The sequence below is a fragment of the Pseudopipra pipra genome, chromosome W, assembly GCF_036250125.1.
Source record: "Pseudopipra pipra isolate bDixPip1 chromosome W, bDixPip1.hap1, whole genome shotgun sequence".
Lineage (NCBI taxonomy): Eukaryota > Metazoa > Chordata > Aves > Passeriformes > Pipridae > Pseudopipra > Pseudopipra pipra.
In genome coordinates this window covers 37,660,052-37,686,439 of record NC_087580.1, presented here as the reverse complement: position 1 = coordinate 37,686,439, position 26,388 = coordinate 37,660,052, and the positions used below count along the sequence as shown (strand labels likewise).

The window sequence follows — 26,388 nt, the reverse complement described above, 5'->3', positions numbered from 1 at the left end:
AGGCGAACTACCATCAGGCCTTCGAGATGCAGTCATCATCACTTTGTATAAGAAGAAAAGTACTAAATCAGACTGCTCATATTACCCTGGTATTACTCTGCTCTCCATTGCTGGCAAAATCCTGGCAAGAATACTCTTGAACAGACTAATACCTGCTATAGCAGAAGGAATGCTACCTGAAAGTCAGTGTGGTTTCAGAGCCAACAGGAGCACCACAGACATGGTGTTTTTTCTCAGACAACTGCAAGAGAAGTGTAGGGAACAGAACAAAAGTCTCTATGTAACCTTTGTCGACCTCACCAAGGCTTTTGATACTGTGAGCAGAAAAGGTCTGTGGCAGATTTTGGAACGTTTAGGTTGTCCCTTGAAGTTCCTTAAAATGATCATCTCACTCCACGAGGACCAGCACGGACAAGTCAGATATGGCGATGAACTTTCTGAGCCCTTTCTAATAACCAATGGTGTGAAACAAGGCTGTGTTCTTGCACCAACCGTATTCACAATCTTTTTCAGCAGGATGCTCCAAAGGGCCACGGCAGACCTCGATGATCAGGACGGTATCTACATTCGATACCGTACTGATGGAAGCCTTTTCAACCTAAGGCGACTGAAGGCCCACACCAAGACCTTAAACCATCTTGTCCAGGAGCTGCTTTATGCTGATGACGCCGCCCTTGTTGCCCACACAGAAGCAGCTCTGCAGCGTTTAACATCCTGCTTTGCAGACGCTGCTGAGTTCTTTGGGCTGGAAGTCAGCTTAAAGAAGACAGAGGTTCTCCATCAACCTGCACCTCAGGAAGTCTTCCTTCATCCCCATATCACCATTGGCCAATCAGTGCTCAAACCAGTTCAGCAGTTTAATTACCTGGGTAGCCTCATCTCTTTGGATGGTGAGATTGACTGAGAGATAGACAACAGATTAGCAAAGGCATAGAGAGCTTTTGGAAAGCTTCATAAAAGAGTTTGGCGTTATAAACACTTGAAGAAAAGTACAAAGATCAGTGTTTACAGAACCATAGTGCTGTCCACTCTCTTATATGGATCTGAATCATGGGTCATCTACCACCACCACCTGCGTCTCCTGGAACGCTTCCAACAGTGCTGCCTCTGTACAATCCTAAACATCCACTGGTCAGATTATGTGACCAATACATCTGTTCTAGAACAAGCAGCAGTCACAAGTATTGAGGCCATGTTGCTGAGAACACAGCTGTGCTGGGCAGGGCACGTCTCCAGGATGAAGGACCAACCACCGCCTCCCTAAGATCCTGCTTTATGGTGAACTTGCCACCGGCTGCCACAAGAGAGGAGCCCCAAAGAGAAGATACAAGGACTCCCTGAAACAACATCTCAACCTTGGCCATATTGATCACCATCACTGGTCTACTCTGACCTCCAGTCGGGAGGCCTGGAAACACACCATCTATAACACTGCTGATGCTTTTGAGAACGCACGCAGGATCACCCTTGAGGAGAAAAGACAAGGCAGAAAGAATCTTGCCTTGCAGAATATACCACCTAAGGAGTCTTTCTGCTGTACCTTTTGTAACCGGACATGTCTATCTCGTATTGGCCTTTTCAGTCACCAACGCTCTTGCAACAAATTTGGGTAGTGCCCTCCCCAAATCTTCATTTGCGAGGCCCAGCCATGATGAGTATTCTTACTGGATATAACTGTGCTATATGTACATCTATATTTTTGCTCTAGCTCTGCTATTTGGTTTTTTTTTCTCTCTGAGAAGTAAGCTTTTTCGCTGGGTCTCAGGGACTTGGCAGGAAGCCAGGTCCAAACCAACACACGGCTGCAGCACAGGGCTTGCTGCTGTGCCACCTCCTGGGGTGCTGGGCCTGGGAGGACACAGGGGTCACAGAGTGGGGCACCGTGTGGGGACACAGGGAGAACTGTGGCTGCCCAGGCTGGAGAAGAGAAGGTTTTGGGGTGACCTTACAGCCCCTTCCAGTGCCTAAAAGAGGCTCCAAGGGAGCTGGAGAGGGATTTTGGGTGAGGGCCTAGAGTGACAGGACAAGGGGGATAGCTTCACACCAGCAGAGGGCAGGGTGACATTGGCAGTGACCCTGAAATGGGGTGAGAAGGCTCAGGCAGCAGCTTGTCCTTTAGCCAAGGCGGCTTCTCCCAGGGAAAGCCCCAGCCAGGGCTCAGCTTGTCCCACAAGCCTGGGGTCAGGGGTGCTGAGGGGGGAGCGTCCCGCTGCCTGCAGGACAGCCCAGGAAGGACAGGGTCGGCTCGGCACACTCAGCACCACACAGCTGAAGGACACCAGGGCTTTGGGCACGTTGTTGCAGCTTTATTCAGCCCCAGTCCTTTAGCCAAGGCAAGCTGCACCTCTGCCGGGCTCACGGCCAGCAGCAGCGCAGTGCTCGCAGGAGGCCTCTTGGTCTTTGCTGCACGCAAGGACTCCTCAGAATGGAGGTTGTCCGAGCTGCCAGGGAGCTGACAGAGATGTCCCAGTCATTCTCCAAGGGCTGAAGTGCTGTGAGGGAGAGAAACAGAGCCCAGATAAAACCCCCCGTCTGCAGAGAGCCTCTGGATTCCTGACAGACCACACTCCCCACTCACCGCTCAGGATGTCAGCCTGACTCTCTGTGGTCTGCTCCCTCAGGCGCCGTGTGATGAGTCCTGGGCACAGAGCTCCATTAGCCCCTGCTCCCCAGCCTGCTCCCAGCAGCAGGGCCCCCAGACCTACCCTCCTCCCCCTCAGCAGGGCTGAGCCCAGGAGCCCCCAGAAGCTCAGGGCAGTGGGACTGAGCAAGGCGGCCACCAAGCCCCGCTGCGTGGGCAGGGCTGGCAGAGGGAGGCAAGGCCCTGCCCGGGGTGGCCGGGGCTGGGGCAGCCCCAGGACTGCCCCTCGTTGCTGGGGTAGCCCCAGGACTGCCCCTCGTTGCTGGGGCAGCAGTGGCACAGGGGCCAGGCTGCCCCAGAGGCACCGCAGGGGCTGGCACTCACCGATGAACCTGACGGCCGCCAGGCGCACGTTGGCCTGAGGGTCCTGCAGGTAGGGCAGGCTCTGGTGGATGAAGTCTTCAGCCCTGCTCCTGCTCTTCTGAAGCTGCAGAGAGAACAAGGCATGTCTCTCCAGGGCTGTCACTGGGGCAGTTGGCTGGAGCAGTGCCTCCCGCCAGCACCCCCTGGGACGGAGAGGCCTCCCCTCCTGCTGGCTACAGGGAAGGGACAGGGGCCAGCAGAAGAGCCCCTGGGGCTCTGTTCTTGAGGGCAGCAACAGGGATGCAGCTCCAGGCTCTGCCCAGCTGCAGAGCCCCCAGCCCAGACATGGGATGGGGGCAGCCCTCCCCCAGCCTGGGCCCCTCAGCTTGTCCTTACCAAGCACGCTCCAAGCTCCCACAGCCGCTCTCTCTGCAGCAGGTGCTTGAGCGTCTTCCACTTCAGCAGCTCTGCAGCAGCAAGAAGGGCTTCCCTGGAGGCCTGCAGGACAGCATGAGCTCAGGGATGGCCCGGGGGCCTGGGCAAGGAGACATCTTGGCTCTGTTCCTGGGGGATCCTGCCTTTAGGAAGCTGGGACATGCCCTAGCCCAAATGTCTGGGAGCCTTTGGGGACAGCCCTGGGGGATAGGCGTGAAGGCTCAAAGGCCTGGCCTCCGACACAGCCTGTGGGGATGCCCCTGCTCAGGCCGTGGTGGTCACAGGCTGCTGCTGAGCCCTGCAGGAGCAGGCAGGGCCGGTGTTGCACAGGGCCGTGCCAGCTTCTCCGGCCCTGCTGGCGCTGGCTCCGCATGGACCTTCCCACGGGCTGTGCTGGGGGAGCGCTGCCCGCTGCCAGCTGCCCTTGCCCCGATGCCCAGGAGCCCTGGGGGGTGTCAGCTCAGCCCTCTGTGTGTCAGGGCTCAGCCTTCAGCACTGTACCTTGGCCACGCTGGGGACCTGGTCGCTCATGCGGAAGAGGAGAGGCACCAGTGCCCGCCACACCTCCTTCCTCATCCTCTTCTCATCCCTGCCGACCACCAACTGCAGCAGCTCTGTGAGCATGCGGATGGACAGCTCTCGCAGCTCGCTGCACTCCTGGCAGGAAGCAGGAAAAGGGAGTTTTGCAAACAGCAGCTCCCTGCCCACAGTGCAGAGGGCCGTGATCATGGCTGTGGGGAGGGCAGTGGCTGCGGCCTCACATCCCAGAAGAAGGAGCACTGGGCTGCACGGCCCAGAAGCCATCCCAGGAGAGCCCAGGGGAGCAGAGCTGGCTCCAAGTGCTGCTCACAGGGCTGGGCTGCAGGGTAGCTGTCATTGCCCAGCACCCATCTGAGGGGCTCAGGCTCCACATCAGCCTTACCGAGTCAAAGAGGGGCAGGAGCCTCCCCACAAGCTGCACAGCGATGAAGCTGGCCTTGGTCTTCTTCAGCTGACGCAGAACGTTTTGCAAGGCCAGCAGGATCTTCATCTGGGCATCTTCGCTGCCAACTTGCAGGATCTTCATCATGCCCGGCAGGAAGAGTTCGATGTTTCTTGCCTGTAGAGAGAAGAGAATGTCCATTGGGTGAAGAGGGCCGTGCCTGAAAAGCTCCCCAGGCAGCCACCCCAGGCCCCACCATGGCAGGGAGGGCGTTTGGAGCAGTCACCCCACGTTCTGAGTCCCAGGCCAGGCCAAGCCACTGCTTTCCACACAGCCCCAGCCCCCGTTTGCCAACAGGGCTGCCCCTCACACCGCCCTGCTCACCATCTCGGCTCTCTGCGACAGCCCGACGAGCCCTTCCAGCAGCAGCCTGGCTGTCCTCTCGTTTGGACAGCCCTGATGGCTTTCGAGGTCGGGCTCGTCAGCCAAATCCTCCCACTCAGCCTTCCTGGAGGATGACTGCAGGAGCAAACAGAGCCGTGAGGGGCCGGCAGAGCCTACAGGGGTGGTGGGAGGGGACCAGGGCCTTTAGTGGTCACTCACAGCCATGGGCTGGGTGCGGGGGCCTTCTGCGGAGCAGCGGAAGCACTGTCTGTGCAGCAGGTTGGCAAAGTCCTCCAAGATCTTGGCCAGCGTCTCCGGCATGGAGGACATCAGCTCCCACAGCTCCGGCGCAGTGCTGGAAGGCAGAGCACTGTCAGCAGGGCTGCCTCAGCCACAGTGCTGTGGCCTGGAGCAGCCCCCCAGAACCTACCCCTTGGAGCCCTGGCTGCACGTCCCTGGGGGCCCTGCCCGCGCGGGCAGGACGGGGCTGAGGGCGTGTTCCCCGTGGGGCTGGAGCACCGTGCTGGCTCTGGGCTGGCTGGGCCAGCTTTGGCTGCTGTGAAGCCAGACCAGCCAGCAGGGCTGGAAAGCGTGGGGGGATGGAGGGCCCGACTCTGCAGGCTGTCCCGCAGCATTCCTTGGCTCTGGCAGCCAGAGAGTCTTGGGGTCCCTCTCCCCACAGGGAACAAGCCCACCCTCAAGGCCATCAGGGCCAGTACCTGTCTCCTTGAAGAGCCGCCTTGCACAGGAGGATGACCACTGTGGTGGGGTACAGGTTGGTCATCAGGCGAAGCAGTGACTCCGCTTTCTCCCACGCTGCCTGTGTGCTGCAGTATGGCAGGCTCTCAAGGATGCTGCTGACTATCTTGGGCGCCTGCAGGGGATACAGATGAGGATGGCACTGCCCCCGGAGTGCAGCCATGTGCTCAGTTGCCCTTCCCATTCCTCTCTGCTGCCTTGAGGTGGCTTGGGGGGCCCAAGTCACCTGTGCTCAGGAAGGAGGGATGCAGGGAGGAACAAGGCCCAAGAGGGCTGAAGGGCACAACAATGCAGCCACAGGCCACTTACGTCCGTCAGCCAGACGTCCGGGTCTTCCAAGGCCACATCCAGCAGGCTGCTGGGCACCTGCTGGTCGAGGATGCTGGCATCTCCCAACGCCTCGATGGCCACAAGGATGACATCCATCCTCTCGTGGGACTGCAGGTATTTTCCAAAAGCCTATGGCAGCAAGGAAGGAAGAGATGTTGTGCTGAGTGCCCTGATGGTGCTGCTTGGCTGAGCAGCTTGAGGGGCCCTGGCCGGATGTGCCCACCACTGCTGACAGCAGTGCCCACAGCAAAGCTGGCAGAAGTGCCTGTAGTCCCTGCAGGGCAGAGGATGAGCAGAGAGGGCCCTCCTGCTTGGGGAGGAGGGCTCATGGGCACAGGCTGCTGGCCCCACCGAGAACCAGGGACTTGCTGGTGGTCAGGAGCACTGGAGCTCCTGCTGAGGCTGAAACTGCTGCTGGGCCACTGGAGTGCAGCCCTCGTGCTGTCCCTGCTCAAGGACGGCGTGAACCCTCTCCCCAGGGAGCTGAGGGCACGCCAGCCCCACTGCTGCGGGGTCCTTTGGCTCACACCAGTGCCCTGCTGGTGCCACGGACAGGAGTCCCAGCAAGGGCGCAGCTCCTTACCTTGGCACAGTCCCTGGCGCTCAGAGAACACAGCGCGGAGGTGGTCACGGCTTCCCAGTGGACTTGGTCTGCTCTGTCCTTTAGCCTGGATTCGACTAAACACCGGGGCAAACACACAAGAGTCAGGAAGGCAGAGCAGCTTTGCCACCAAGCTCACCAAACCTCCCTGGCATCTGCTGGCCAGGGGGCAGGACAGGAGCAGCCCAGGATTTCAGGAGGGCATCAGGAACAGCTTCTTGCTACAGGCACTGGAGGGACCAGCCAGGGTGGGGGATCTGCTCTTCCCCACCAGGGAAGACGTGGCTTTGGGACAGGGAAGTCAAGAGGGGCTTTGGTTGTGGGGCCCACAAACCAGCGGGCTGCAAGATCCTGAAAGGAAGGGGAGGAAGGAGAGCAGCAGCAAACAGATCCTGGCCTTGAGCAGAGCACTCAGCCTCTGCAGCAAAGTGGCAAGTGGGAAGCTCTGGGAAGCAGCTGGGAGGGGCAAAGGGGGTCAGGAAGCAGATCTATCAGGAGATAGAGCAGATAAAGCCCAGCACTGCTCTGCCTTTTTTACTTACAGATGAACTCAGCCAGGGCAAAAAGAGCATGGAAAGCTGCACAGCTTGTCTGCTCCTCGGAGAACCGGAAAAGGATGAGACGCCCCAGCAGCTTTCCTAGGAGCGGGAGCTGGATCTCCCCAGAGCAGACAGGTCCAGCAGTGCCTCTTCTGATGTTGGCATTGGCCTAGATGAGGGAGGCATGAGCAGAAGGGCTGAGGGCACAAAGGTGGTGCCAAAGCCCCCCTCCCGAGAGTCTGCCCAGGGCTGGATTCCTGGAGAGACAAGGCTTTGCAGAGCCCTGCGTCCCCGTCTCTCAGAGCAGCCATGTGGGCAGCAGCCCTGGCATGGAGAGCAGCAGGGATGGGGGCATGGCCTGGCTGGAGGGGGCCTGGTCCTTACCTGCAGAGTGGAATAATCAGACAGCACACGGGTCAGCACATCGATCCTTGCCATGGCCCTCTCCCTCACAGCCTCTCTCTCGCATCTGGTGAAGTCCAGCAGCAGCTGGGACAAGAGAAGCAGCGGGTGAGCCCTGGGAGCAGACTCCAACACCAGCAGCACAGCTCCACTGCTGGGCCACGCTCACCCCATCCCTCAAGGGTTCCTCTCCCCTCCAGCAAAGCCTGCAGTGGGGTGTCTGCCCCTGGATTCCCACCCAGGTCGGGCACACAGGCCCAGAGCCAATCTCATGGCCAGGCAGGAGGGCAGGTGCCACCCTCTGCAGCCCCTGTGCTCCACAAGAGCCTGGGGCCTGCCCCGGCTTCCCCACAGGAGGTGGGCACCCTCCCTACAGGGCACTCTGCCTGTTCAGCACTGCTCTGGGCACCACTCAGCCAGCAGTGGGCAAACCCTCCCCTCCAGGCTGAGGAACAGCCCTGCCCCCCCCCCCCTTTTTGCTTGTGCCAGACCTCCAAGATGCCCTGCAGCTCCTCGCTGACTCGAGAGGCAGGAAAGCTGAGCACCACTGTCCTCAGCATGCTGTCCATGGAGTTCAGGGTCTGCAAGGAACACAGAGAGCAGTGGCAGTCATTCTGCTGTTCCTCCCAGCCCCAGGAGAGCCATCTGAACCCCCTGTGCCACAGGAGGAGGAGGAGGATGCCCACACTTCCCTGAAGAGACATGGGCATAGACAGTCTTAGGGGGCAGAGCTGCCTGTGGCACGGGATGCGGCCAGGCCCATGGGAAAAGGACAGAGGCATGAGGGTGGGAAAGACCCTGCCCTGCCTGGGATCCCTGCTCCTGTGGCAGCATGGGGTAGCCAGGGAGCAGGCCAGAGGGGCTGGAGGCCCCTGGAGCTTAGCCAGTACTTACCTTGATATAGAGGGCAAGGTCTGCTTTTGGCATTTCCTTCTCTGCAGGCAGCCAGAAGACACTTGAGAAACACGCGCGGAGGAGACTTTTGGCTTTACCCTCCAGCACTGTGTCCACCAAGCTGCAGGGAGAGGGCAGGACACTGGTTGCACATGGGTGCTGGGAGCAGCCCCTCGACAACTCGTGCGGGTGGCATCGGACCTCTGGGCCGGGGGGTCCATGACGGATGGGCAGGTACCTCAATTTCTCCAGAGCCAGCATGGAAAGATGCCGAAGGTCTGTGCACAGCTGGTCCCTTGGCTCTTCTTCCAGCAGCGCCTGCAGAGCACAACCAGGATGGCACCTGTTGGCAGCTGCCAGCACCCAGGGCCTCCAGTCCCTGACCCGCCCCAGCGCTGTCCACACAGGCTGCCTGTGCCAGGGGGCTTTGCTCCCTTCACCACATTGCCCAGAGTGCCCTCACCTTGATGTTCTCTGCCAGCTGGTACATGTCGCAGAACAGATCCAGGCCCTGGGTCAGGCCGTGGTTCAAGGCGCTTCTGCACAGCACGGAGATGCTCCGAAGAAATGTGGCCTTGTCTCTCTCCTCCTGCCAGCCAGGGGACAGAGACACAAACACGGATTGTGAGTGGGCAGACACAGCCAGCTGGACCGCAGCACAGGGGGTGCAGTGCCCTGCGGAAGAAGCAGCCCTGCCCTGCCAGCACCCCTCCAGCAGCCCGGCAGCAGAGCCCCTGCCAGCAGACAGCAGCACAGCCGCCCTCCAGCTGGCCGCAGTTACCTTGTTGGGGCTGGTGACAAAGGCCAGGATGGAATCAACAGCTTCCTGCTCCTCCTTGTAGATGGGCAACCAGCTGGCATCTAAGGGGGGAAGGAGCAGGGAGAGCTGCAGAGGGTCCAGCGAGAGGAGGGGGCAGAGGATATCTGCCCTCCACCCAGCTCTCTGCCCACTGCCTTGGCACAGCCTTTCCTTGCAGCTCCTGGCTGGAGGGTGCCCAGCAGAGGAGCTGCCATGCCTGGGAAAGCCCCAGTGCCCCGGGCTGAGGAAAGCAATGGCAGACAGGCAGGAAAGGCCCAGGCTCCCACAGCACGGCTGCCTCCTGCCAGCCCAGCTGGCCCTCGCTGCCCACAGCCCAGAGCCCCTCTGCCCTGTCCTTCTCTGGGAGAGGCTGTGCTGGGGCCGCGCTCCAGCCCTGAGCAGTCCCAGCTTTCAGGCAACATCATGGCTGACCCCTGGGACCCTCATTGTCAGCTGGCCAGGAAAGTGGGATCCTGGTGTGCTACAGGGTGTGCTGGTGGGCCCCAGCCCTGCCCAGCCCCACAGGGCCCCTCACTCACCGAGCTTGAGGGGCTGCATGGTGGTCACCTCGTAGGAGGACGGAAGCTGCAGACCTGGAGAGCGGCTCTCCTGGGAAGAGCTGTCTTCCATCCAGGCCTGCCTGGGGCAGGCGGGGGGTCTCTTCTCCATCCTGTGAATCAAAGAACACAGGGGAGCCTGCCTACGGAGGGCGTCCGAATGGTGGAGCCGAACACCCTCGGGAAAAATGCCGCGGCCAAATCGCCTCAGGCAAAGTGCCTCAGGCAAAAGGCCTCAGCAAAAGGCCTCAGCCAAAAAACCAAGGCAAAGTGCCTCAGCCAAAAGGCAAAAGCAGAGTGCCTCAGCCAAAAGGCCAAGGCAAAGCACCTCGGCCAAAAGGCCAAGGCAAAAGGCCACAGCGAAAGGCCAAGGCAAAAGGCCTCAGCCAAAAGGCCAAGGCAAAAGGCCACAGCCAAAGACCAAGGCAAAAGGCCTCAGCCAAAAGGCCAAGGCAAAAGGCCACAGCCAAAGACCAAGGCAAAGTGCCTCAGCCCAAAGGCCAAGGCAAAGTGCCTCAGGCAAAGCGCCTCAGCCAAAAGGCCTCGGCCCAAATGCCTCAGGCAAAAATGCTTCGGCAAAATGCCTCAGCAAAACGCCAAGTTCCCACGGGGCCACCAAGGGTCGTGGACAAGACGTGGACTGCAGTTGTGGGCTTCTCGCCAGCACCGCACTCCTCTCCTGTCCGGTCGCCGTCCTGACGGACACTGACCCACCGTGGGCCACGGCCGCGCTGAGCACACCTGCTGCAGTGGGTGTCACAAAGGGCCCCTCTGTGACACGCTGCCGGCCACTAGCCACAGGTCCCAGTGCTTGTTGACATGGCACCTGCTCCCAGCAATGGGTCCCAGGGAGCCACCATGCAGGCTGGCACAGGCAGGGTGTCCCTGGGGACACAGGCCTGCCTCAGCCCTTGGCACTCAGCTGCCCTCAGAGTGTCTCCAGGCCCCACTTTGCTCTCATGTCTCCTTGGGACATCCCAAGGATCCCCATGTTCAGACAGCCCTGTGTGCCCCCAGGACATCCCTTTCCTGTCCCCACACTGCAGAGCCTGTCCTCAGAGCCCTTCAGTCACATTAAATGCATAACGTTTGCTCAAGCTTAACTGAAACCATGCCTTTTGTTGCATCTTCTCTTTCTCCCACTGACCAGCAAGAGCTTTGCCCCACTCAACAGCTCTTCCAGCACCAGGCCGCTCAGGAGCCCTCCCAAGGCCTTTGCCACACCCATCCCCTGCGCGGCACCCCGAGCTGCCCCAGGGGTGGCTGAGTGGCCCTGCCAGGCTGGCGGAGACTTGAGGGGGGCTTAGGGATGAAGGGGGGAGGATGGCACCCAGGGAGATTCCTTGGATTCACCAAGGAAGGCCTAGACTAAACTACCACAGGGATCCAGCTGGAAGGATCAGGCTCCTCAGCATGCTGGGAGCTGTCATCTGCTGGCACAGCCCAGCTGAGCAGCCGCATTGGTCCATCTGAGGGGCCAGGAGCTGTAGTCCTGCTGCTCTTGCCTCAGTTCTGTGTCTCTTCTACACAATCAGACCAAAGAAGCCCCCAGAAGCCCAAAGGCCCGGGAACAGCCCCTCTCTGACAGCCCCAGAGGTGCCCCAGAGCTGCCAGCCAGCCCAGCTGGCCCTCGCTGCCCACAGCCCAGAGCCCCTCTGCCCTGTCCTTCTCTGGGAGAGGCTGTGCTGGGGCCACGCTCCAGCCCTGAGCAGTCCCAGCTTTCAGGCAACATCATGGCTGAACCCCGGGACCCCTGTGGGTCAGGAAAAATACACAGCTCGGGGGGACAACCCCTACAATAAATAACTCAAGTGGCCGTTGTTTTTCTGCTTTGGTCCATCCTGGAAGGCGCTGCTGCAGCGGGCCCGTGTCTAAAGCTGCTCTTTCCAAGTCTCATAGTCCTGGTGTTCGCCTACAAAAAATTGATGAATTAAAAAAAAAGAAAAGATGTGGCAATGCTGTTCATGAAGCCTTCAGCAGTCACCAAGAGTTCTGTTCTGCAGAGATTTCAACTATTTCCTAAATTCCACACTTGTGGCTTCAGGCCACCAATATGGCTTGGCCATTAAAGCTGACATCAGCCAGGAACACTATACCTGGGACTCAGCTTGTATTTGGGATTTTATTTGGGTCCACCTCACAATTCAATTGTGTTGACACCTTCAAGACTACCTGAATCAAAGCACCTCCAAGAATCCAAGTCCTTTACACAACTGTGCAGCACCACTGTCTCGTTCTCAAACTCAAGGACTGAGAACACTCAGCTAAAATGGGCTGGTACCTTTCCATGGTGCAATTCACTGGCAAGAACACTGGAAATATTTCACATGGTTTCACACCTTACCCTCCATTAAAGGGAAGTGGCTCAAAAGCCACAAAGTTTGCACAAGGAAACAGTGGGGCAGAAGGGATAATTTAAGCACAGATGCCTAATCATCAATTTTGTGCATTTGGGGTTTTTTCCAAACTTTTACGTGACAGAGCAAAATTTTAAAAAGAATATATTATTATACATATTATAGCATGAATCAGATTTTGTTCTTACTGCAGAGCAGTGAAACATGATGGACAGTGCAAAAGTATAAACTGTGTTTTAATACAGTTCATGTAAAGATTTCAGCAGGTCATCAATGTCAACCACTTCCCCTGGGGACAGAGATGAAGCCATGTCTAGTGCAACTCAAGCAAAACACACCACATTATTAAGCCAGCATCAACTATATCCAGTGAAACAATCCCACCTTAAATCTCTGAGGCTGATGAAACTGTATTGTTGCCTTTTTCTGGTCAAAATCCTTCTTCAGCTGCATGTAATTCACTTTGCCTTCTTTATTTAAAACCTTCTTCTTTCCATTCACACACTGCAGATATTCACATCTCGCCCATAGTACAGGCCCTGGCTGCACAGCTCCTTCAAGTCTGACAGCTGGAACAGGGACAGGCAGTAAGCAGCCACCAGGGGATCATTGCTCTGGATGAGCAGTGGCTTTTGCTCCCAGTACTCCTTGAAAAACACCTCTTCTTTGATGGGGGAGATCAAGCTCCCGAAGAGGCTGTCTGGGTTCTCAAAACTCAGGACTGAGGGAGTACAAGCTGCTTCCAGCTTTGCTCGTTTACACTGTGCCTGTGTTTCTTTTCCCATTTCAGCATGCTTCCCTCCTTTCTTGGGCATGGTTCCTGTTCAAGAGGAGAGAGGACCAAAACAATCAACCAGCAACACAACCTCAAGAGCTCATGGGCCCAGAGCAACAACTCTTACCCTACCCAGTGGGATATCAGAGTATCCCGGGAACAGCTCTGGTTTCAGAGCCTCACTATTTGCTCCAAAGCATTAACAGTTTACAGAAGACAGGGAACATTGTTAGGCCTTCCTGTTGATGCTCTGTAATTACTACATTTACAAGTTTAAAACTTGTAAAATGTACCAGTTTAAGAACTAAAAGGCCAAGATTCTGCTGTCAGTCCTGTCGAGCTGTCAAACTTTGTTTATGTAGAACAAAAAGAATTCTTTCATACAAGCACAGACATTTCATTTTAAAGCTGGAAGTCATTTACTTGGTTTTTCCCAGGCAGAGAGTATGATTGTGTACCATTATGCAAAAATAATGAAGTTGATCTACAAACGGTTTGGCTGCCAAATTCTCAGGAAAGTTAAGGGGGAAATCAAGTAACTGTAGGTAGGTAACTGTGCAAGTCTGGAAAGCCAACACCTGAGAAGTTTGAACGTGCTGATGCCATAATTCCTAAGTAAAAATGACAGCTCTACTCCCTACACCCATTTGATAGGAAATGCTATCAATTTGTTGAGATACTTTTATTTACACAGAGCCCCTATTTTGAAACTTAAACTCCAGTTCTGGTATTTACATGCAGCACTAAGTTCTTCTGTGCAGCAGGACACCCTTGCTGGCCCACTAACTCCTGGGCAGTGTTTCATCAGCAGCTCCTGCACAGCCTGTCCCTCAACAGTAACCGAGGGTCACCTCAGCCCTGCAGGAGGGAATTCACATCACCTCCTTCCTGAGAGAATGAACATTCCCAACTGCAGCATGAGGCAAGGGAATGCGTAAAAAATTAAAGACTGAAAATCAGTCCCTGACTGACAGCAAGATCTGAAGATGCTGCTGAAGGCACCAAGATCTAAAGCTGACATCCCCAAATGACAGCAACACAAATGCAACCAAGCCTGGATTCATAGTTTTGAATTCCAGACCTAAATCCATTGTACCAACCTCTCAGCTCATTCACAGTGATTTAAAGAAGTTACATTCAGATATTTACTATTCATAGAACGCAGCTTCATTTACAACACGTGCTGTTCTGTAGCGTTCTGCTGGTTATTACAGCTGTTCCAAGCCCCCTGCCATGGGCAGGGATACCTTCCACAAGATCTAGTTGCTCAAACCCCCATCCAACAGGATCCAACCAGGCCTTGAGCACTGCCAGGGATGGGGCATCCACAGCTTCTCGGGGCAACCTGAGCCAATGCCTCACCACCCTCCAGCAGAAAAAAATTCTCCCTTACATTTAGTCTAAACCTAAACCGTTCAGCTTAAACCCATTGCCCCTTGTCCTGCAGCTACAGGCCCTCATAAAAAGTCCCTCTCCATCTTTCTTGCACCACTTAAGTCCTGACAGGCTGCAAGGAGGTCTCCACAGAGACTTCTCCAGATTGAGCCATCCCAACTCTCCCAGCCTGTCTCCGCAGCTGCTCCATCCCTCTCATCATCTTCCTGGCCTTCCCTGGACTTGATCCAACAGGTCTGTGCCCTTCTCCCGCTGGGAGCTCCAGAGCTGGATGCAGCGCTCCAGGTGGAGAATCACCAGAGCGCGGCAGAGGGGCAGAACCCCCTCCCTCACCCACGGCCCGCTGAATGGGATGCAGGATACGCCCGGATTTCTGGGCTGGGAGCTCAGCGCCAGCTCAACCCCAACTTTCCATCCACCAGCACCCCCAATTCCTTCCGTGCCGGGCTGGAGGACAAACCCCAGCGCAGAACCCCACACGGGAGCAGCTGCTCCCCGCCAGGGCTGTTCCCTCCCACACCACGGCAGCTCCCTGGGAAGCGGCGGGAATAGCGCTGGGTACAGCGGGAATACCGCCGGGCACAGCGGGAATAGCGCCGGGCACAGCGGGAATATCGCCGGGCACAGCGGGAACACCGCCGGGCACGGCGGGAATACCGCCGGGCACAGCGGGAACACCGCCGGGCACAGCGGGAATAGCGCCGGGCACAGCGGGAATACCGCCGGGCACAGCGGGAATACCGCCGGGCACAGCGGCTCCGAGGACACGCGGTGTTCCCGCTCCCCCCTCCCGGCTCCCGCCGCCTCCATCCAGCCCCTTCCCGTCCCGCGGCCCCGCACTCACCCGGGCAGGAGGGAGGATCGCGTGGGATCGGGGCGGGCCGGGATGGATCGGGGCGGGCAGGGGAGGCGAGGCCAGGCAGGATGTGCCGGCTGGAAGCGGGAGGCGATCCTGCCGCGCTGGGAGTCACGGGAGGAGCCGCTTCCGGGCGGCCAGTAGGAAATCCGGCGGCATTCCAGTGTCATTCCAGTGTGTATTCCAGTAGGAACGCAGCAGCACTAAGGTTAATCAATCTGCTTCATACAACGGTGCCTTGGCTTCAGCTGCGTTATTTATTTTTTTTTTTCCTGGACCAAAAATCTTCTTGTAGAGTCTCCCTGAGTCTCCCTCAAAGAAAACTTTGGAATCCTCACCGAGCACGTGAAAACTTCCAGAAATATTTTTGGATGCCTGTTAATGGTTTGGTTTACGTTGGCTAATGATGTCAGAAACAAAAGAAAATGTTAGGTAGGCTTTGCTGAAGCTTTGTTCTTGCGTACTGGCTTGAAGGATACGAAGCAGAACTAGCAGAAATAAAAAAGGTGGATTTTGGAAACCTCAGCAGCCTTACAGTGCACGGCTGATGTTGGTACAAAGTTACACTGCCATAAGTGTAACTAGAAGGACCTTTCAATGGCAGGTAAGAGAGGGGACTGTGTCCTGTCAACAACTTAAGGAGGGAGAATAACAGAGCCTTGCACATCTCCAACACCAGTTCAAATCCTTCCCTTCACGGAAAGTGGTTTTCAGTCTTGTTCCTCCTCACAGTGTGGTTGTTACACAGTCATAACTTCTGCTTCCCTGGCACTAGCTGGATCCTTTGGAACAAATGTCCTGATTCCAGTGGGTTCTGCCTTCATGGATGCATCCAGCAAATTCTTGTGTGCTGAGCAGAGAAAGTGGCAAAGTATAATATATAGAAAAGGGGGATGGAGGAGAGAAAAAGGCAAACGCTGCTCATACTGTTCAGTCCTTGTTCCTTTACCACCTGGACCGCTCTGTCGCCAGCTGACCAAAATATCATGGTCACTTGAACATGAAATAAGGATTAATCAGCATGTGGCTGGCTTACCAGCAGAGAGATTTTGCCAGGGGTGAACCTGCAGCTGTCCTAATTGTAGAAATGTGTACAAATTAGATAAAAAAATTTAAGTTTCTCTAGAAAGCTTTTTTTTTCATAGGCCTGTGAGCTTCAAAGAAAAAGAAGACAATCTCCACTTTTTAATTCTGAGTTCATCACTACATCCCTCAACATCCAGGACATTTTGCAAAATTTATTAAACTTCAAATATTTTAATGTAAATGCTCACCAATAGTTGGGATATTCAAAGTGAAAAATAGGTCACTGTCATGAAATTCTCTTTATTTCTTTCATGAGAATTAGCAAGCTTTGAAGAAGGAAGTAGTTCTCCAGACTTAAAAGGTTGCATCACCTAAATTAACACTCACAGGATGTTTTCTCACTACAGATGGGTGTACCAGCAGATGCTAAAAATAGAGAGGCCACATCCTGCACCTCAGCCGGTCACAGACACCCTTAAAAGATGTTATTTCTGTTCCAAAAATCCACAAAGTACCTCAGCCTAACTGCCTGAACACCATCAGGGTGAATACTCAAACAAATACACATTTACATAATGGCTGTGGTGTTTCTAATTTGCTGTGGGACATAAACCCCACACATCTGACCGGTGGTGCTGGACAAGATCGTCCAGTGACGAAGGCAAGTGCTTCCAACTCCAGGGCTGTCTCTTGAGCCGCCTCCAGAGTAGAATATCAGGGAATATCTCCGCATCTCTGTTCCGTCCTGCGATAGCCTCCATCCCTTCCCCAAGCTCTGGCAGTCCTGGTGGACTGCAGGCAGATTAGCCTCTGCCTAAGGGACAAAATCCAGCCTATACGGCAAGGACTTCAAGTATTTCAGTTTTGAGCCAGTAGGGCACTGCAGTACTGTTGTGTAAACACTAAATAAGGAGAAGGGGAAGGAAGAAAATAGAAACTTTTTTATTTTGGTTGCAAATAGGTTTTTCTCACGTGGGGTGAGGGTGGATATTTGGGAAAGGTTCTTCCCTCCGAGGGTGGTTGGCACTGGACCAGGCTCCCCAGGGCAGTGGTCACAGCACCAAGGCTGGCAGAGTTCAGGCACACGGTGTGACTCTTGGGGTCGGTCCTGTGCCGGGCAAAGGCTTGGACTCGACGCTCCTCGTGGGTCCCTTCCACCTCAGCACGTTCTGTGATGGTGCGATGAGTTCCCTCTCTTTCAACACTTTTGTTCTTTCTAGGGCTCCTCGCTGCCCGGGGCCCGAAGCCCGCCTTCCGCGCGCCTGCTTCCCTGCCCGTTGTGGCGGCCGCAGCCAGGCGCTGAGTGCCCGCTCCCGGGCGGGCACGGCCGCTCGCTCCAGGAGTGGGGGGGCAGCGCCGGCGCCCCGAGGATTCCCGGGATTCCCTCGCCGGTTTCCAGGCAACGCTCCCCGCGCGCTCCTCGCTCCAGGGCCGAACGTGCGCAGCCAATGGGAGGCGGCGGAGTGGGCGGGGCGAGGCGGGGATTGGGCGGGGCGGGGGCGGGGCCGAGAGGGGCGGTTGGTGGGGTTTGGGTGGGAGCGGGCGGGGCCGGGAGCGGGAGCGCTGCCGCTGAGCGACCCCCGGGCAGCGACCCCCGGGCAGCGACCCCCGGGCAGCGACCCCCGGGCAGCGACCCCCGGGCAGCGACCCCGGGCAGCGACCCCCAGTAAGTGACACCCAGTGAGCGACCCGCGGTGAACAAGCCCCGGTAAGTGACCCCCGGGGAGGGAGCCCCGGTAAGTCACCGCCGAGGAGGGACCCCCGGTGAGTGAGCCCCGGGGACAGTCCCCCGGTGCGCGGCCCCCGGGGGTGTCTGTCCGGGGCTGGGCGCGTTCCTTCCCCGTGCAGAGCCGAGCGGGGCCGTGGCGGGAGCGGGGCCGGAGCGGAGCCGGCCGGGGGGGCAGAGGGGAGCCCTGAGCCGCCTTCTGCCGAGGGGGCTGCTGGAAAGGAGCCTGCGCTCGGAGGAGCGGGGGACGTGGCCCGAGGCTGAGGCAGGGAAGCTTCAGGTCAGCTCCTGGAGAAAGGTTTCTCCCTGTGTTTTTCGGGGGGGGCTCGGGCACTGCAATGGGTTGCCCAGGCGGAGCCAGCACCCCGGCAGGTGTTTCAGAGGCGCCTGCATCTGGCCATGGCTGACAGGCTTTAGTGGTTTGGGGGTTGCTGGGGCAGTGCTGGGCTGACAGTTGGACTTGATAGAATCATGGAACGTGCTGAGTTGGGAGGGTCCCACCGGCACCGTGGAGTCCAGCTCCTGAGTTTTAGGCACCACTAAAGGAACTGAATCTGCATCGAGCTGTTTGACTCCAAAAACTCTTCTGCCCCTAGTCTACACTGCCAAGTAAAACAAAACAGACCGTGCAAAATAGAGGCCTGTGTTCCCCCCAAAGGGAAGGCAGGCAGTTACAAACCAGGACAATAAATCAAAGCTCAGAGCTTACATTCATGGTCTCCACAGTTGTATGACACATCAAACCAGTCCGCTGTTACCCATGTAGAACTCTCATCAGGAACCCCAAACTTTCTTGTGTGTATTTGTATAGATATGTATATATACACGTACCTATGTATAGGTATATATTTGTGTGTATCTCTGTAAGATTCTGTATCTTTGGATGTGATATTGGCATGCTATTGTTGTGTGGCAATAAGTGGACTTAAAAGGTTACAACACTTTAGGAGATCACCTTTCTGCTTGTGGGTTCTATTTTTTAAAGAAGGTAACAAGAAAAGAACTCTTTAGCCAAATATAAGTTAAGGGCTCCTCGCTGCCCGGGGCCCGAAGCCCGCCTTCCGCGCGCCTGCTTCCCTGCCCGTTGCGGCGGCCGCAGCCAGGCGCTGAGTGCCCGCTCCCGGGCGGGCACGGCCGCTCGCTCCAGGAGTGGGGGGGCAGCGCCGGCGCCCCGAGGATTCCCGGGATTCCCTCGGCGGATTCCAGGGAACGCTCCCCGCGCGCTCCTCGCTCCAGGGCCGAACGTGCGCAGCCAATAGGAGGCGGTGGAGTGGGCGGGGCGAGGCGGGATTGGGCGGGGCGGGGGCGGGGCCGAGAGGGGCGGTTGGTGGGGTTTGGGTGGGAGCGGGCGGGGCCGGGAGCGGGAGCGCTGCTGCTGAGCGGCCCCCGGGCAGCGGCCCCCGGGCAGCGGCCCCCAAGACCCCCGGCGAGTGGTCCCCGGTGCGCGGCCCCGGGGGAGGGACCCCCCGTGCGTGGCCCCCGGCGAGTGGCCGTTGCTGAGCGGCTCCCAGTAAGTGACAGCCGGTGAGCGACTCGCGGTGAAGAAGCCCCGGTAAGTGACCCCTGCGGAGGGACCCCCGGTGAGCGACCCGTGGTGAACAACCCCTGGCAAGTGACCCCCGGGGAGGGACCCCCGGTGCGCGGCCCCCGGGGGTGTCTGTCCGGGGCTGGGCGCGTTCCTTCCCCGTGCAGAGCCGAGCGGGGCCGTGGCGGGAGCGGGGCCGGAGCGGAGCCGGCCGGGGGGGCAGAGGGGAGCCCTGAGCCGCCTTCTGCCGAGGGGGCTGCTGGAAAGGAGCCTGCGCTGGGAGGAGCGGGGGACGTGGCCCGAGGCTGAGGCAGGGGAGCTTCAGGTCAGCTCCTGGAGAAAGGTTTCTCCCTGTGTTTTTCGGGGGGGGCTCGGGCACTGCAATGGGTTGCCCAGGCGGAGCAGTCTACACTGCCCAGTAAAACAAAACAGACCGTGCAAAATAGAGGCCTGTGTTCCCCCCAAAGGGAAGGCAGGCAGTTACAAACCAGGACAGTAAATCAAAGCTCAGAACATACGTTCATGGTCCCCACAGTTGTATGACACATCAAACCAGTCCTCTGTTCATTACCCGTGTAGAACTCTCATCAGGAACCCCAAACTTTCTTGTGTGTATTTGTATAGATATGTAGAGATATGTACAGGTAGATAGATATACATACATAGATATGTACAGGTATATATTTGTGTGTATCTCTCTAAGATTCTGTATCTTTGGATGTGATATTGGCATGCTGTTGTTGTGTGGCAACAAGTGGACTTAAAAGGTTACAACACTTTAGGAGATCACCTTTCTGCTTGTGGGTTCTATTTTTTAAAGAAAGTATCAAGAAAAGAACTCTTTAGCCAAATATAAGTTAAGACATTAATCAGAGCAAATGTATTGATTTTTATTTCCAATTGTACAACAAGTCATTCAAGTATTTGCATACTCCAAAGCTGGGTTGGAAACTTCTCCCTCAGAAATAAGAAAAACTGTTTTCCGAGGCTGTTACTGACAGCCATGGAAGAGTTTCCAATAACAACTCCCCATTCTTGAAATGCAAAGCCTGAAAAATGAAACAAGCGTTAACCTGGAATTCTGGTTGCCAGCACTGATCTGGACAGAAGTTATTAGAGAGTGGAGCAAAGCTAGCACCACAAACAACCTTGGGCTCTGCATTCGTTGGTCATGGCAACAAAGTTCTGCTTTTCAACCCATCTGCTAAGGAAATCTTGCCAGAACTGTGAGCTTATAACACTACTTTTCTTAAGAAGTTAGGAGGCCTTAATCCAGTGTACACAGATGAGACCCTGAAATAGGAGAGAGGCCAGTTGCTGATGATCAGTGCAGATGAGGAATGAGCTCTGCTGAGTAGGCTTCAAGCTTTGTGATTTTTACAAGTGGACTATTTCAAATCTGTTGTAGAAGAAACAGTCTTTTCTGTTTTATCAACTTTCCACTTCCAGAATACTGGAGTTTATCCCTCAAATTCAGCCTGTAGTTTCAAAAGATAAAAATCCTTACAGGAAACCTTTCAGCCTCAGTAGCCAATTGCAACATGCCCAGGGAAGTTCAGCAACAGCAGCATTCATTAAATGAACTGTTCTGGACCAGCCATCCCAGAGAGATTGAGCTCCAGTGCTAAACCCCATAGAGTGCCAAGTGCCATAAGAGCTGATTTTTGGCTTCGCTGAGATTCTCTCTGGTTTCATTTGGTGTAGCTGGCACATCTGGAGCAAAGGGTCTGGGCGAAAGTACATCCTTAGAAGGGTACAGTACAAATCATGTGACAAGATTAGTGATTTCTCTAACTGAGGAAGTATATTAGATACAGAAATGTATTTTTCTACCTCCTCTTTCCGCACTGCTGCTGTATTCCTTCCTCATGCCCTGTGAGCAGTCCAAGTGTTCTGTGATTGACGCCATAAGGGACTTCATAACAGGGAACAAACACCTCCGAGACAAAAGGTGCCACCACAGGAAGTTCTTGCTGCCCAAGAAGTGCCCAGGCGGCCCCAATGACTACACCTGAAGCCAAAGGATCCAGACTTTCTTTTCTGGTAGAAAGAGCTACTGTTACCTTTTTCAGTCCTGTGCTGCAATGGCAGGTCCCATGTTTTGAGAACTTGAATCCAAATGAAGGTTCCTGCCAGACAAAAGGTGCCACCCCAGAAAGTCTTGCTGCTGAAGAAGTGACCAGTCTTTCCCACACACTGCACCTGAAACCCAAAGCTTCCAGACTTTCTTTCCTGGTGGAAAGAGCTGCTGTTCCCTTTTTTCAGCCCTGCGCTGCAATGGCCGGTCCCATCACCTGGAAAATTTACTCTAAATCAATATTAATGCCAGACAGAAGGTGCTACCACAGAAAGTTCTTTGTTGCCCCAGAAGTGCCCAGGCTGCCCCAACAACTGCACCTCAAAGCCAGAGCTTCCAGACTTTTTTTCCTGGTGGAAGGAGCTGCTGTTCCCTTTTTTTCTGCCCTGCGCTGCCATGGCCAGTCCCACCTCCTGGAAAATTGAATCCAAATGAGGATTCCTGCCACACAAAGGTGCCACCACAGAAAAAACTCTTGCTGCCCAAGAAGTGCCAAGGCTGCCCCAAAAACTGCACCTCAAAGCCAAAGCTTTCAGACTTTTTTTCCTGGTGGAAAGAGCTGCTGTTCCCATTTTTCTGCCCTGCGCTGCAACGGCCAGTCCCACCTCCTGGAAAATTGAATCCAACTGAAGATTCCTGCCAGACAAAACGTGCCATCACGGAAAACTCTTCCTACCCAAGAAGTGCCCAGGCTGCTCCAACAACTGCACCTGAAACCAAAGAATCCAGACTTATTTTCCTGGTGGAAAAAACTGCTGTTCCCTTTTTTCAGGCCTGCACTGCAATGGCTGGTCCCACCTCCTGGAAAATTGGATATAAATGAAGATTCGTGCCAGACAAAACGTGCCACCACAGAAGGCTCTTTGCTGCCCCAGAAGTGCCCAGTCTGCCCTAACAACTGCACCTGAAGCCAAAGCCTCCAGACTTTTTTTCCTGGTGGATAGAGCTGCTGTTCCCTTTTTTCAGGCCTGAACTGCAATGGCTGGTCCCACCTCCTAAAAAATAGAATGTAAATAAAGATTCCTCCTAGACAAAAGGTGCCACCACAGAAAACTCTTGCTGCCCCAGAAGTGCCCAGGCTGCCCCAACAACTGCACCTGAAGCCAAAGCCTCCAGACTTTTTTTCCTGGTGGAAAGAGCTGCTGTTCCCTTTCTTCAAGCCTGCACTGCAATGGCCTGTCCCACCTCCTGGAAAATTTACTCTAAATGAAGATTGCTGCCAGACAAAAGGTGCCACCACAGAAATTTCTTGCTGCCCAAGAAGTGCCCAGGCTGCCTCACCAACTACACCTGAAGCCAAAGGTTCCAGACTTTTTTTCCTGGTGGAAAGAGCTGCTGTTCCATTTTCTCTGCCCTGCGCTGCAATGGCCTGTCCCACCTCCTGGAAAATTGAATCCAACTGAAGATTCCTGCCAGGCAAAACGTGCCATCACGGAAAACTCTTTGGTGTCCAAGAAGTGCCCAGGCTGCCCCAACAACTGCACCTCAAAGCCAAAGCCTCCAGACTTTTTTTCCTGGTGGAAAGAGCTGCTGTTCCCTTTTTTCAAGCCTGCGCTGCAATGGCCGGTCCCACCTCCTGGAATTTTGAATCCAAATGAAGATTCCTCCTAGACAAAAGGTGCCACCACAGAAAACTCTTGCTGCCCCAGAAGTGCCCAGGCTGCCCCAACAACTGCACCTGAAGCCAAAGCCTCCAGACTTTTTTTCCTGGTGGAAAGAGCTGCTGTTCCCTTTTTTCAGCCCTGCTCTGCAATGGCCTGTCCCACCTCCTGGAAAATTTACTCTAAATGAAGATTGCTGCCAGACAAAGGTTGCCACCACAGAAAGTTCTTGCTGCCCAAGAAGTGCCCAGGCTGCACCAACTGCACCTGAAGCCAAAGGTTCCAGACTTTTTTTTCATTAGGGAAAGAGCTGCTGTTCCCTTTTTTCTGCCCTGCGCTTCAATGGCCTGTCCCACCTCCTGGGAAATAGAATGTAAATAAAGATTCCTGCCAGACAAAAGTTGCCACCACAGAAAGTTCTTCCTGCCCAAGAAGTGTCCAGACTACCCGAACAACTGCACCTCAAAGCCAAAGCCTCCAGCCTTTTTTTCCTGGTGGAAAGAGCTGCTGTTCCCTTTTTTCAGGCCTGCGCTGCAATGGCCGGTCCCACCTCCTGGAAAATTGAATCCAACTGAAGATTCATGCCAGACAAAAGGTGCCACCACAGAAATTTCTTGCTGCCCAAGAAGTGCCCAGGCTGCTTCACCAACTACACGTGAAGCCAAAGGTTCCAGAATTTTTTTCCTGGTGGAAAGAGCTGCTGTTCCCATTTTTATGCCCTACTCTGCAATGGCCTGTCGCATCTCCTGGAAAATAGAATGTAAATGGAGATTCCTGCCAGAAAAAAGTGCCACCACAGAAAGTTCTTCCTGACCAAGAAGTACCCAGACTACCCCAACAACTGCACCTCAAAGCCAAAGCTTCCAGACTTTTTTTCCTGGTGGAAAGAGCTGCTGTTCCCTTTTTTCAAGCCTGCACTGCAATGGCCGGTCCCACCTCCTGGAAAATAGAATGTAAATAAAGATTCCTGCAGATAAAAGGTGCCACCACAGAAAGTTCTTCCTGCCCAAAAAGTGCCCAGACTACCCGAACAACTGCACCTCAAAGCCAAAGCCTCCAGACTTTTTTTCCTGGTGGAAAGAGCTGCTGTTCCCTTTTTTCAGGCCTGCGCTGCAATGGCCTGTCCCACCTCCTGGAAAATTTACTCTAAATGAAGATTGCTGCCAGACAAAAGGTGCCACCACAGAAAGTTCTTGCTGCCCAAGAAGTGCCCAGGCTGCTTCACCAACTACACGTGAAGCCAAAGGTTCCAGACTTTTTTTCCTGGTGGAAAGAGCTGGTGTTCCCATTTTAATGCCCTACTCTGCAGTGGCCTGTCGCATCTCCTGGAAAATAGAATGTAAATGGAGATTCCTGCCAGAAAAAAGGTGCCACCACAGAAAGTTCTTCCTGACCAAGAAGTGCCCAGACTACCCGAACAACTGCACCTCCAATCCAAAGCCTCCAGACTTTTTTTCCTGGTGGAAAGAGCTGCTGTTCCCTTTTTTCAAGCCTGCGCTGCAATGGCCTGTCCCACCTCCTGGAATATTTTCTCTACATGAAGATTCCTGCCAGACAAAAGGTGCCACCACTGAAAAATCTTTGCTGCCCCAGAAGTGCCCAGGCTGCCCCAACAACTGCACCTCAAAGCCAAAGCTTCCAGCCTTTTTTTCCTGGTGGTTAGAGCTGCTGTTCCCTTTTTTCAAGCCTGCGCTGCAATGGCCGGTCCCACCTCCTGGAAAATTGAATCCAAATGAAGATTCCTGCCAGACAAAAGGTGCCACCACAGAAAAAACTCCTGCTGCCCCAGAAGTGCCCAGGCTGCCCCATCAACTGCACCTCAAAGCCAAAGCTTTCAGACTTTTTTTCCTGATGGAAAGAGCTGCTGTTCCCATTTTTCTGCCCTGCGCTGCAATGGCCGGTCCCACTTCCTGGGAAATTTACTCTAAATGAAGATTCCTGCCAGACAAAAGGTGCCACCACAGAAATTTCTTGCTGCCCAAGAAGTGCCCAGGCTGCTTCACCAACTACACGTGAAGCCAAAGGTTCCAGACTTTTTTTCCTGGTGGAAAGAGCTGCTGTTCCCTTTTTTCAAGCCTGCGATGCAATGGCCGGTCCCACCTCCTGGAAAATTGAATCCAACTGAAGATTGCTGCCAGACAAAAGGTGCCACCACTGAAAACTCTTTGATGTCCAAGAAGTGCCCAGGCTGCCCCAACAACTGCACCTGAAGCCAAAGCCTCCAGACTTTTTTTCCTGGTGGAAAGAGCTGCTGTTCCCTTTTTTCAGCCCTGCTCTGCAATGGCCTGTCCCACCTCCTGGAAAATTTACTCTAAATGAAGATTGCTCCCAGACAAAGGTTGCCACCACAGAAAGTTCTTCCTGCCCAAGAAGTGCCCAGGCTGCACCAACTGCACCTGAAGCCAAAGGTTCCAGACTTTTTTTTCATTAGGGAAAGAGCTGCTGTTCCCTTTTTTCTGCCCTGCGCTTCAATGGCCTGTCCCACCTCCTGGGAAATAGAATGTAAATGAAGATTCCTGCCAGACAAAAGTTGCCACCACAGAAAGTTCTTCCTGCCCAAGAAGTGTCCAGACTACCCGAACAACTGCATCTCCAATCCAAAGCCTCCAGACTTTTTTTCCTGGTGGAAAGAGCTGCTGTTCCCTTTTTTCAAGCCTGCGCTGCAATGGCCTGTCCCACCTCCTGGAATATTTTCTCTACATGAAGATTCCTGCCAGACAAAAAGTGCCACCACTGAAAACTCTTTGCTGCCCCAGAAGTGCCCAGGCTGCCCCAACAACTGCACCTCAAAGCCAAAGCTTCCAGCATTTTTTTCATGGTGGAAGGAGCTGCTGTTCCCTTTTTTCAAGCCTGCGCTGCAATGGCCTGTCCCACCTCCTGGAAAATTTACTCTAAATGAAGATTCCTGCCAGACAAAAGGTGCCACCACAGAAAACTCTTTGATGTCCAAGAAGTGCCCAGGCTGCCCCAACAACTGCACCTGAAACCAAAGAATCCAGACTTTTTTACCTGGTGGAAAGAGCTGCTGTTCCCTTTTTTCTGCCCTGCGCTGCAATGGCCGGTCCCACCTCCTGGAAAATAGGATGTAAATGAAGATTCCTCCTAGACAAAAGGTGCCACCACAGAAAGTTCTTCCTGCCCAAAAAGTGCCCAGGCTGCCCCAACAACTTCACCTCAAAGCCAAAGCTTCCAGCCTTTTTTTCCTGGTGGTTAGAGCTGCTGTTCCCTTTTTTCTGCCCTGCACTGCAATGGCCGGTCCCACCTCCTGGAAAATAGAATGTAAATAAAGATTCCTGCAGACAAAAGGTGCCACCACAGAAAGTTCTTCCTGCCCAAAAAGTGCCCAGACTACCCCAACAACTGCACCTCCAATCCAAAGCCTCCAGACTTTTTTTCCTGGTGGAAAGAGCTGCTGTTCCCTTTTTTCAGGCCTGCGCTGCAATGGCCGGTCCCACCTCCTGGAAAATTGAATCCAACTGAAGAT

At 55.0% G+C, this 26,388-nt stretch overlaps 2 protein-coding genes and 1 pseudogene across 2 annotated transcripts in view; 1 reads left to right on the top strand and 2 right to left on the bottom strand.

Annotated features, from left to right (window-relative positions):
• Window positions 1-26,388, top strand: part of LOC135404675 (zinc finger protein 239-like) — a 386,745-nt gene that overhangs the window by 56,183 nt on the left and 304,174 nt on the right. The window lies entirely within an intron of this gene.
• The window catches only part of LOC135405260 (zinc finger protein 883-like), a 290,064-nt pseudogene that overhangs the window by 146,025 nt on the left and 117,651 nt on the right, over window positions 1-26,388 (bottom strand).
• LOC135404672 (uncharacterized) lies at window positions 3,326-9,755 on the bottom strand. The gene is made up of 16 exons (XM_064639407.1): window positions 9,549-9,755; window positions 8,992-9,071; window positions 8,674-8,799; window positions 8,449-8,528; window positions 8,211-8,331; window positions 7,808-7,897; window positions 7,299-7,403; window positions 6,918-7,083; window positions 6,358-6,452; window positions 5,754-5,903; window positions 5,405-5,559; window positions 4,905-5,040; window positions 4,686-4,820; window positions 4,302-4,478; window positions 3,881-4,036; window positions 3,326-3,442 (listed from the first exon to the last, which is right to left on the bottom strand). Exons 1-16 carry the CDS (start codon window positions 9,676-9,678, stop codon window positions 3,326-3,328), a joined length of 2,019 nt encoding a protein of 672 aa, XP_064495477.1. The 5' UTR covers window positions 9,679-9,755.

Excerpts from the sequence above, each read along its gene's own strand:
- LOC135404672 (XM_064639407.1), bottom strand. The coding sequence starts at position 9,678 with ATGGAGAAGAGACCCCCCGCCTGCCCCAGGCAGGCCTGGATGGAAGAC. Across the intron at positions 8,800-8,991 it reads TTGTCACCAGCCCCAACAAG|GAGGAGAGAGACAAGGCCAC; the intron begins GTAACTGCGGCC and ends CCTGGCTGGCAG. Across the intron at positions 8,332-8,448 it reads CTGGCTCTGGAGAAATTGAG|CTTGGTGGACACAGTGCTGG; the intron begins GTACCTGCCCAT and ends CTCTCCCTGCAG.